The 11,386-nt window shown below is 45.8% G+C and overlaps 4 protein-coding genes across 4 annotated transcripts; 2 read left to right on the forward strand and 2 right to left on the reverse strand.

Moving 5' to 3' along the window:
• Positions 1-190: 190 nt before the first annotated feature.
• On the reverse strand, positions 191-2,602 carry BABINDRAFT_169390 (uncharacterized protein; the record flags this gene model as incomplete). The annotated part of the gene is made up of 3 exons (XM_019130655.1): positions 191-1,013; positions 1,064-1,414; positions 1,473-2,602. The coding sequence occupies 3 exons, from the start codon at positions 2,600-2,602 to the stop codon at positions 191-193; spliced, it is 2,304 nt and encodes a 767-aa protein (XP_018982368.1).
• A 548-nt stretch (positions 2,603-3,150) lies between these two features.
• On the reverse strand, positions 3,151-5,671 carry BEM1 (phosphatidylinositol-3-phosphate-binding protein). Its single transcript, XM_019130091.1, has 2 exons — positions 5,603-5,671; positions 3,151-5,235 (listed from the first exon to the last, which is right to left on the reverse strand). Exons 1-2 carry the CDS (start codon positions 5,606-5,608, stop codon positions 3,562-3,564), a joined length of 1,680 nt encoding a protein of 559 aa, XP_018982369.1. The 5' UTR covers positions 5,609-5,671; the 3' UTR covers positions 3,151-3,561.
• A 1,505-nt stretch (positions 5,672-7,176) lies between these two features.
• On the forward strand, positions 7,177-7,878 carry BABINDRAFT_169392 (uncharacterized protein; the record flags this gene model as incomplete). Its single annotated transcript, XM_019130656.1, has 1 exon — positions 7,177-7,878. The coding sequence occupies one exon, from the start codon at positions 7,177-7,179 to the stop codon at positions 7,876-7,878; it is 702 nt and encodes a 233-aa protein (XP_018982370.1).
• Positions 7,879-8,745: 867 nt separating this feature from the next.
• BABINDRAFT_163776 (uncharacterized protein) lies at positions 8,746-11,370 on the forward strand. The gene has a single exon (XM_019130092.1). The coding sequence runs from the start codon at positions 8,931-8,933 to the stop codon at positions 11,178-11,180; it is 2,250 nt and encodes a 749-aa protein (XP_018982371.1). The 5' UTR covers positions 8,746-8,930; the 3' UTR covers positions 11,181-11,370.
• The last annotated feature ends 16 nt before the right edge of the window (positions 11,371-11,386 follow it).

Genomic DNA, 11,386 nt, shown 5'->3' on the forward strand with positions numbered 1-11,386 from the left:
GTATGCCGGTACCCCCCAATCCTAGTATTAATCCTGGTATTAATTCTAATTTATATACTCCAGTTGAGTTATAGCAATGATTTAGCTATTTACGGGACTACGAAGTTAATCCAGATAATTAATATCTCTTCCAGAGATTGTCAAATTAATTAGCTATTCGCTACATCGTGTAGTGTTTAGTTTGATAAATTTACCAACACCAGGGAATGGTAATCCCCTCCTTAATTTTCCGATCTGGGGTGAATATCCCCCACTGTGTTTCGATCCTGCTATTCGGAGAATGGAAAACCTTTTTCCAGGGTTCGTCAAAACCCTCAAACCAGTACCATCCATAGTTTTGTCTCCGTGCCTCACATACAAAGCTATCCAAGAATTGCTGGAATTGGCGCGGCCCTGCCACCGCTGCCTTATAGGATCCACCTCCGTATGGCCAACCCACCTCGGAAATGGTGATTGGCTTCTTATTCCCTTTTCCCGCTTGCAACGATTCCACCTGTTCCTCTATAAAGTCAAAAGTCCATTTAGTAGCCATCCCAACGTTACCACCACCGAAGAACGGATGAATGTTGACACCCACATGATCCGAGGAATCAATAATCTGCTTATTCATTTTGGATCCAATTTCTGAGGTACCCACCGGTAAATTGGCCCATTCTCTGCCAGATTCCTTGACAATGTTTTTAGCTTCGTTAATGTACCTAACCAATCCGTTTACTGGCATCTCCTCTCTGAAGAGAACCTCGTTTCCGATGTACAACGACTCAAAGTATCGGCGAGGATATATCTGTAGCATATTCCTCATTGTATTCATCTGCTGAGTGTTAATACGGTCGTTCTCTCCGATCCAAATACCCATAGCAAGCGTCATGTTAAGGTTAAGTTCCCCGATGGCCTGGAAAATCAAAGAGGCCTGGTTACACTGCATTCCATACGTTCTTATTCTCGTAGTAAGACGTGACAATACTGCAAGATCTAGCATCACCTCACGAAGAGTGGCACCACAGGTTGGTGCCCTAAATTGGTCGTTAGTTAGTAATTCCTTGTGAACGGTGGTACAACATACATTACCCCTCGCGGTGCGTAATCTATACCATAAAACACGCTATGGAGTCGGTTATCGGACATCAAACTAACAATTTCCTGGTCGTCTCGGTACTTTTCAGGTAACCCAGCTACTGAGTTGTACCCTGGAATATCGGCACCCCGGGGAAAATAATTATTAACCAGCGAGTCATTTTTTGAGACGTGACCGGCGGTTTTGCTAGTACTTGGGTCATAACCAGAGTGAGATGCATTAGAGGTATTAAATTGGCCCTGAAGCATATCTAAGAGTAGTTGTTTTTCACCAGCATCCAAATTTCGAACCGCTGTTTCCAAGTTAATTGGCAGTGATTTATGATTCCGAAGTTGCATCCTAAGTCATAGTGTTAGTAATAGAACATAGAGTTTCACTGAGTTGAGGCAATACGTACAATCCAAGCATGAACAGGATTATGATGAAGCATCCGGTAATCATCATTAAAACGTAGAACCGTCTCTTGTAATAACTCTTTGGCAGGATAAATGAATGCAGCGGAAGGTCCAGAGCGGAATCCCTATTGTTCATCTTTTCTGATTTCTTTCCGGAAAGTATCGTTTCATTGATTACTGCCAGACCAGGGGCGATACCAGAGTCAACATTTTCCAAAAAGAAAGGATTAACAGTAGCTCCCCGAGAACCTGGGCCACTAGAACGCAACGCGCTTGAACCCACAATCGCAGAATTGCAGTATGGAATATACTTGCTTGATACAGTGGGGGTGAAGGATTCGGGAGCCTGGGATATAAGAAATGAATTCTCTATCTGTAACCACTTCTCTTCACTGAGGATCCCTGTTTTTTCGGATGTGTTATTAGCTCCATCGGTGCTTGAGAGCGTGTTACCGGATGTCGACGGCGAAGCCTGGTTTTCAACAGGATTGTACATAACTGTGTTTGACCTTTCAAGAGGAGTACCTATTTCGTCGTCAAAAATTTTTCCTGCTTTTTCGTTGATATAAGAGAGGTTATCATGATCGCTGTTGGAAACTTTATCAGAAGGAGCACCAGACGATTCTGACTCTATCATTGATGGTAAACTTTCTTGTGTTATTGGATTCATTTCCCTAGCGGTATCCCAGTTAAGACTAACGTTGGAGTTTAACATTGGTTGGGACTCGCAGCGTTTTTTACCTGACACTGCCAGCTTGTCATCTCTGGAATCTTTATCATCCCTGACGACTCTCATTGGACTAGTAGCAGTTCTAGGTCTTACTTGGGCCTTTTCCATTTCTTTTTCAACCAGTAAGGCTGAAAAACAAATAGGTTTGGAGTAATGAGGTATTCCAGGGGCTAGCTTTGGACGAACCGGGGTTGTTACTGCTTCTGGCTTCGGGGGGAGTGATGGAATTGAAGAGTAAATACTGTCTAGAAAGATATTCCTGTTTTTGATTTTTTGGTCTCTTTCGGTGTCATGCTCCAAATCATTAACTTCCTTATCTCCTCCATCTAGAATCTCGTATTTTCCTTTGATACTGCTAGTTGTAGAATAGTCCCTGGTACTAGGATTTTTGGCGGAAGTCATTGGTAGAGAAGGGCTCGAGAAATTGCCTTTACTCCGAGTGATAATTATGACAGTTAATATGCCAAAATTCTTCACGTATCCACTTTTCTCGAAGTTTGGATTAAAACTAGATCACATAATGATGGATCAAGAAGCATGGAAATTTTTGGATGGGGTACTTGGCTTAGTACACATGTTGGTAAATTTTCTGAGAATGTGCCACAAAAGGAGACTTGTGTGTTCATCCTTCAGCTAAGACACAACGAGATTCCATGAAAGGAATCATTTACGATTTGGCAATCTATCTCAATAAAATCTGTAGTCCATATTTTATGATCTTTATAAAGCATTTTACATGTCTAGATTCTCAGCCTGTGGTGAAATCCCTAGTATTTCACTCGAAAATAGCTATTACTGTATGACAACGAGAAATCATACACGCACTATGATTTTCCATAGGGCTAGCGCCACAAACGTAGAACGTAAATTAGCCATGGGTATGCCTGACTTCACAAGTAGGACACTTCCAGATAATGACCCTACGGTGAGAGCATAATTAAAGACAAAAATGGAAGGATGATACATTCAATTAAGCATAATTACACAATAACGGTAGTTGTAGGCTTTCCGTGGATTAATATAAGCTGGGGGTTAAGACATTGCCTCAGTTATAGGTCCTCTCTACGTTCAATAGCCCGAAATGTTCACCAGGGAACACCTAGCTTGAACCGTTTCTAGGGTATACTTCTATAGCCTGGGTACTTCCTAAAAGGCAACGATGTCTCTAGCTGAAGCTCCAGGAACTGTCAGTACAAAGGATCTTCGACTGGGTAAGCATTTCCGATTAATAGCCCTTCTGGTTAAGCCCTTCTGGTTAAGTCCTTCAGGTTTCGGTATTCGACGCTTTAGTCTCGTCCGGAAGCCTCGAACAGCCCTTCGAAAAAATCTTCACCAAACTGCCTCGCAGCACCTGACTTGACCTATTTCTCCACAATCACAAGCTTCACCTTGTCACCAGCCAACACCGCCCGCAACAGCTCGTCATCCGCCACCAAGCCATCATTCGGATCCGCATCATACCGGTCCTTCACATGGATCTCGACGTCCCCCTCCAAACCGATCCGCTCTGCTATATCACTCTTGATCGCGGTAAGCGTTGTCAGTGGAGCTACGAGCAACGCGTAGATATCGTCTTCAAAGTAAACCTTGACCTTGGTCTTCTTCGTCAGCGGTGGCGGTGAACCCGCCGGACCTGGGTGCGAGTTCCGCGCCGGGAGACTGTTGTGCGGCGAGGCGCCATTGAGCATAGAGATGCGCGAATTACGGTCCACATCCAAGTACTGCGACAAGCGGTCTTGCTGGTACGTCAGAGCACGGCCTATCGACCGCTGGGAATGAGAGTTGCGGTCGCTGATACGATTCTCGTTTTGGGCGTTACTAGCGTGCGCGTTCGCCTGGGGGTTGGGCAGCTCAAAGTAGTCCTGGTCGGGGGCAAATTCCCTGTCGCCGTCACGTAGCGCGAACAAGTCCACGACCAACTCAGACTTTGCGACGTGTGTGGGCAAGGAGATGAGTTTCTTGACGTACACATCAAAGTCGTTTCGCCGCTGGGCGCTGATAGATTCGTTGACCGTCATGAGTGGTCCAGGAATAAATGGAAGGATGCGCTTGACCCCAACAGTCTTACCAGCCTCGTCGGGGAACGTGTCAAGCAACTTGATCTGGAAGTCAAAGAAGTCTTCGTAGTAGCGGCAGAGCGAACGCACCACACCATTAGACATCGTAGGCTTCACCAAGTACCAGTACTTATCGTTGTGCAAGGCGAAGCTCTCGACGGAAACGTCAACGACGTAGATGCGGGCTAGCGACGGGGTACGGGTCTGTGGTGATGTGACATGCCCTGACGGTTCGCCACGGGTTTGCTCGCCCATTCGCGGTGACTCTGGAACCTTTGCCAGTGGGTCGCCCAACGGAATCGAGCTGGCCTTGTATTTAGCATTCTTCTCCTTCCACTCACGCACCGTTGGTAAGTTGTATTTCTGGATAATTACCTCCACAGGCGACAGGTCCGCTGCACCGTTGACCAAATCGTTCACCTGGACAAATCCCACAGGCACTAAACCGGGCCCGCCAAGACGGCCAATGGGCTTGGCGATGAACCAGTCCTGCTCATGGTGCGCACAGATAATCAAGTTCTCTCCTGCACTAACATCCAACTCCTCAGGCCGTTCGGCATGGAAGTCGTACATCACCTTGGCGTACAAGGTGCCGAGGCCGGAGTTGTTGGATGCGTTGGTCGAGGCCAGGCGAGAAACTAAGCCGGGACTCTTTTGTGGTGATGTCTGAGCGGGGCGTGAGCGACCAAACACCTCGAAGTACACGATGGGAACCATTCCGCGCAAGTTTGTTGCCGGGTTCGACACCTCGTACCAGTCTTCGTCGTCCTCGTTCACTACGTGGAAAAAGTCACCTTTGGTGAATGGCAACTCGCCTGGACCTTGCGGTTGGTAGTCATACAATGCTTTAACGACCTTAGTCGGCGAATAGAGCCCACCTTTACCGCTGGCGGACGATTTGGGCGAGAGTGTGGCCGAACCCTTCCCAAAAGATTCGCCTGAGTGATGTTTATCTCCTTTGAGCGTTCTCTTGAATGTCTGGATAGTTAGTATATGAAGTTGAAGAGTAAATTCCCACAAAGCGGAAAACTGCGATAAATTCGCCTGGTATCGCCTGCAGCTTTCACTTCAAGAGTCAGTTTCGCCTCCGCCCTTAAGTATTTTCTTTCTTTCACTTTTTGTATCATCAGAATTCAACATGACTGGCTCATCATCCATATCAAATTTCTTATCCCAGCTGGATTACGTCAGTCAATGCTTTATTCTTTGGGAAAACTGAGGATTTCTAGGCGCCGTTTTGTTTTGCTGGGGGTAAACGCTGATCTTTGACGTTTCGGGGTTTGAGGGGCAATCTCTGAGGTCTCTGGGATCCTTGAGGTTATAGATTATTAATCATCATACATACCTTCATTATATGTAGGGAAATAGTCTGTCTGTCCAGGTATCAAGTGTGAGAGAATACAGGCGCGTTTTTAAACCGGGACAAGAAGTAGGAAAAATGTTAGCTGCCTGTGTGAGACACACTGAAGTTCGGCTCCAGAGGGAGTCCCGTGATGTACGTAATCGCCAAACGCGAAACCTGCCGCCTCGGTAGGCCGCACGGAAAGTGTTCCTGCCGGACCATCCCTTGCTGATGCGTTACCAACAATAGGGTGATGCAAGTTTCAAGCTCTATACAACTTTTATCTTTTTTTTAAAAAAAAAAATTCAAACATGTACTGGAAATTTCTACCGATTAATGACCTTTGATGGTGATATCTGTGCAACGTTGCGGTGGCAATAAAAGGTACTTGGGAGCGGCCGTCTTATACTCTGGTTCCTTTTTGCCCGTTTAACCTGCGTAACGTTGGAAGCGGCGCGGCGATTGTGGCTCGAGATTTGTTACCCCTCAAGACTAGACCAGGGAAGGTATTCTCACATCGGCCTTGATTGACACGACCTATAGAGCGATGGCTAGAGGAGATCTGTGCTTCTCGTATTGCTAATTTAGAGTAAAAATTAGGGTACCAGTCATCAAAGACATGATCTTGCTTGTCGGATTTCTTTATATGCTACTACAATGCCGGTGAATGACTTCCAGAAGAGATGGATTAAACGCAAAACTAGTTTTAATTCAAATAGTATCAGGCCGATGTCATAATATATATATGAATTTTCAGTTTTAACTTCTCTGGTCTTGCAGTTCTCGGTTTACAGAGTTCGGAAAGTAAGGATAACCCATTTGCCAAGAGAAATTCAAAGATCCCGCTTTCGGTCATTCTAGGTTTCCACTATTGCCATTTGCATGTGCCAACGGACTATGTGAGAGCTGTTCACACGCCGGTCACGAGGGCGTCATAACAATGCCCCTCATTATGAGGCATAGAATACGCCTTGTCACTAACTACAGGAAATATTGCTAAACTGACATCGCTATCTAACACAAACTACAGAGCATAGGGTGGAGTTATAGTGATCATCAGACTTGGTCATTCGCTGTCAATTAGCGTACAACGGCTAGCTGTTTTGGGAGCCTTGCCTAAATTTGCGGCATTGCTATTGGTATTGAATAAGCTACCGAAGACCACCACAATTATCGTTTCTTAAATTTTTACCAGCACGTTTGGTCATTCTCCAACTATTTATTCACTTAGCTTCGCTCGAGATTTCCCTTCCTGACACCTACATGCAGCTGCCAACCTGCCAAAAGGTAGAACGCTCTGGAAGACTCTAGAACTCTCTCATGGCCTGTCTCCCACCACATTTTAACACAATCTCCAAGCGGTCAACAAAAAAAATGCCTTGTGCCCTTAAAATCTAGACTAGTTATTACATCGTACTTTAGTTGGTGAACTATAAATTATGGTGCGCGATGCCGCGACGCCGCGTCAATGACGTACGGCACATAACGTAAATTCTAACACTCAACCATTCTTCAACCTTTGACAGTTAGACCACGTTTCTATTCTTTCAAGATCACAATATAATACCGCTTATTATATGCCCGTCAAAAGACTGTACCCTAGTGAATTTCCATCCTCCACCAAGCGAAGGCTCGTCATTCCAGGCTTTGACCGGCTTTCTCTCTCTGAAACCACACAAAGAAACACAGAGGATGGCGTCGAAGATTCAGACAAGATTGAAACCACACTACCCGCTGCTGATACTGTAGCATTGATTCCTGGATCCAGAACCATCGACTTTACCACGCCCCTGTTCATCCGCGAGGGGTACCTCAAACACCTCAAGCACTGGACGCCCATTAAATACTATAACTTCTGGAAGGTGCTTTATGACAGCTATGCTAAATGGTGTTTGCGACAATTTTCGCGCAAAACACCGCGCCGCATCCGATTTGCTCTGAGTGAAGATAACCACCGCTACAACTACTGGGACCGCCTGATGTACCTGACCCCTAACCAACACATCGGGTTCTCCTTGGGTGAGATCGACATGGATCTTGACGAGATCGACGCAGAGATCGATACCCGACCTCTCGAAACGTCCACACCGCCTAGCCTTGGCCCCGACTTAGCCTATTCGGGATATGGCTCCTACTACGAGAATTATGGCTCTGGGGTCTTTAGTCCGTTGGACCAAGGGCTGGGCATTGATGTGGATCTGGAGGAGGAACGCGGTCTGGAGATTGGCGACCAAACGCTTTACAATGATACCGATAGCAGCATGGAAGTGGACACGTAAAAATATCTGATTCTTGTCCGAAGTAGCTCAAGCGTCGTTAGAGGTAAAGAAGGTGTCATCTGGAGTTCACTATGGGGTTTCTCTAGTTTACTTGTATTGGTCAGGGGACTGAAGTGGTGCGAGTGATCTGTTAAATTACCCTATTCCCGACAAAGATCACCGCTAATCAGGTGAATTACTACTCAGGTAAATTGTCTTGCAGGCTTGTTTCATCAAAGCTGCATCATTCATGGTGTGGACATTCTATCCCTTGGGAATAAGCCAGGCATTTAATTGCTTGAAAACATAACCAGACTTGAAAAAGAACAGCTAAGGAGGTAAACTGGAACCAAAATCAGCCATGAAATGGCCATAGTAAGTGACAGATCCTCCAGCCGTCAGCTAAGCGCTATATTGTTACTTGGGTGGATATTGCAACTATTCGTAATCACACAGAACCATGGGTAGGCCACGGCATCACTAAGAAACTTATATACTTTTGACCAGTTAGAGTGGCTGTGGATATTTTTCAGTCTCTTGGGATTAGGATTAGATTTCTCCAATCTCTAGCTATTACCCTGAAGAAATTCAATGTGTTTGAGGTGAGCCACACCTGAGCTCTACTGGTCATTATCAACAGATCTAGCTAACGGTATAAACACAGTATAGTAATTACCAATACACTTTTATCCCCTCATCACACTGTACATTTTCTGTACTGGCATTAATTCACCTCCTCACCATGTCATGACTAACGGCCGCAGTGAACGTGCGCGAACTGCCACGCTCGTTCCCCCTGGTTTCAGGTGCGATAACAAAAAGCGACCCGTACTGAACCTTATCAAATGGATCCTTTGCCGTCACGATACCTTCAATCGTCCGCAAAAAAAGTCATATTATTTTGATTAAACCAGAACAGATTGTATTCATATACCTGGAATACACTCAGAAATAGTCACCGATACTCTCCTTACATCGCTTTCATTACGTTTCGTCCCTGATACGCCACTGTTTCTAAGCTCACAAGTTTACACACACCTGGATATATTAAGCAACACACTGAGAAACGATAGATGTTTCACACGCCCCCCTTGAATCAGCTGAAACGCTGGGAGCAGGAGTCCATTATTTACTCGTACCGTCCAGAAACCCAGGAGATGCCGGTTGTAACTGCTCAGGAAGAGCCCAAGGATACTCAGGAAGAGAACGCTATCCCTGCCGCGCCAGAAGCTGATAAGACTCATTTAGAGCCTGAGAACGATGTTTCAAAGTCAACCAGCGCTTCCCCTGAAACGGCTGTTTCGCCCGAAGCCTTCCCCGATCATGTGGCTGCTTCGGATAATACCTTCCCCGGCCCTGTTGACACCGACGTGGCGGCTGAGAAGTGGAAGATGGACCAGTTGACGTTGAAGGACCTTCCACAAGACATTTCCCTGTCTATTGACCAGTTTATGGGCTCGCTCACGGAGCCCAAATATCAGACGCCGTTGAAGCCTGCCAACGTGTCTGTTATGTTCCAGAACTTCTACAAAGTACAGTCGCGCGTGATCGTGGCCTCCATTCAAGAAAATATTTCCAAGACGTACACAAGCCTTCCAGAGGGCGACTACCGCAAAACTTCCAAGGTAATCCTCTTGAAGACAGCGGAGGAGTTGCGCTACGCAAACTTGCTCCGCACGAACCAGGAGCTCTTCACCTACCAGCTCATTAAGTACTGGGAGCTTAGTGAGCGCTATTTATTTGGTGGCATCTACAACAGGATTTTCAAGTTCCAGAACCACAGCGAGTCGGAGGTGGAGTTCAACGCATCACTAAACGACAAGTTGGAGTTGTTGAGGGACTTGTGCATCCCGTTTGTGAAGCTCTTGGACATTGGTAAGAGCGATGCCTCTGCCAACCAGTGCTTCAGAAATGATGAACTACTTCTTCTGTACTACTTCAAGGACTCCTTGCATGAGTTGGCCAATTTAAATCAGGTGTTCACCCCCCGCGAAAAATTATTGACGATTTTAAAGACACACAACTTGATCATCAAAAACTTGAACGAAATCAACAGCGCCGTGCAGACAGAGGACAAGCCATTCCATGTGAGCAACGACTATATCTTGCCCGCCCTCATGTATCTTTGCATAAATTCATCAGTTGACGACATCTACTTGAACTTCCTCTACATCAAGCGGTTCTTCAACGAGCAAGACTTGCATGGCGAGTTAAACTACAGTTTGACTAACTTCGAAGCAATTGTGATGTACTTGTCCAAGTTGACTGCTCAGGAGCTCGACCTCGAAAACGAAGGGAAGGTGTTAGGTGACCCATTGTTGAATGTGCCGTTGCCGTACGAAGACATCTTTGTCCGGGTCAACGAAACTGCTCCTACAGTCAGGGTGACTGCTGCCCCTTCTGTAAACAACTTCAAGACATTTTTGAAGGCCAACAGATCGCGCTCCAATTCCACAAAGTCAGTCACTAGCGCGCCTCCCGTCACCGAGACCGCCGGCGGTTTGTTTTATAACGCACTCCCCTCTGCCCCATCATTCTTGCCATCTGATTTGCATTCCTTGACAGATCCTGGTGCGATCAGAAATCTTGGTTCCGCGTTAGATTCCAGCTTCAAGGGGATCTTGGGCCGTTTCAACCGCGCGTCTAGCGGCCCGCAACCCCCAGCTACTCTGAACGCAACACGAAGATCGAACTCGAACTCTGCATTAAGCTCTATTGGGTCAAATGACCAGGTGCCATTAGTAGATGACGGCAGTATTATGGAACTGATTGAGGTCGAACAGACGGGCTACTTTGACTCTCCATCGGCGGTTTCTCTATCTTCGTCATTCAATCCGATTGGCAAGTTTAACGATGTTCTCGTGAAGTTTAATGGTATGCAGAATATCAGATCTTCAGATTCGTTGAGATCTTTGAACGAAGATCCATTCATCCCTCCTACTTCTCCCATCAAGCAAAAGAAGAGCAGAAGCAGGGCTGCCAGTTTGATTGATAAGTTTGGGCAGTCCATGCTCAATCTGCACAGCACCAGCATTTCAGCTGTCATCCTGCACAACTCTAGTGACTCCTTATCTACGTCTTCGTCAAATCCGCTCAAGGAAGTTTTTCCTGTTCCAATCCAGACTATTGCCGAGGCCAAGAGTGAATCCAGGGCTGAAATATCCAGAACGACAAAGTTACCAAAGGCCACTGGAAAGTATGCCACTGGTGGGAAAGCCAAGAACTTTGAAGATTTATCAATCAATGAGTTGAAAGATATGTTTATGAAGTACAACCAGTTAGTTGCTCATGTGGCAAGTAATGATGGATTTGAGGATTCCTAGGCATCATACTGCGGTATAGAATGGCATTTATTTCGTATGTTTTAATGTTTTACAATACGGTGTTGTAGTACTTGCTTTCTCAGAGTATAAAGTGTCACTTACGGACGCAAGTCATGGCTGCTCTCTATTTTTTTTCGAGCTCATAAACATAGTATCAGAAAGAAAAGCGTATAATTAATGTTAATCCTAGTTTATAAATGTCTGTT

Source organism: Babjeviella inositovora, assembly GCF_001661335.1.
Source record: "Babjeviella inositovora NRRL Y-12698 unplaced genomic scaffold BABINscaffold_18, whole genome shotgun sequence".
NCBI lineage: Eukaryota > Fungi > Ascomycota > Pichiomycetes > Serinales > Babjeviella > Babjeviella inositovora.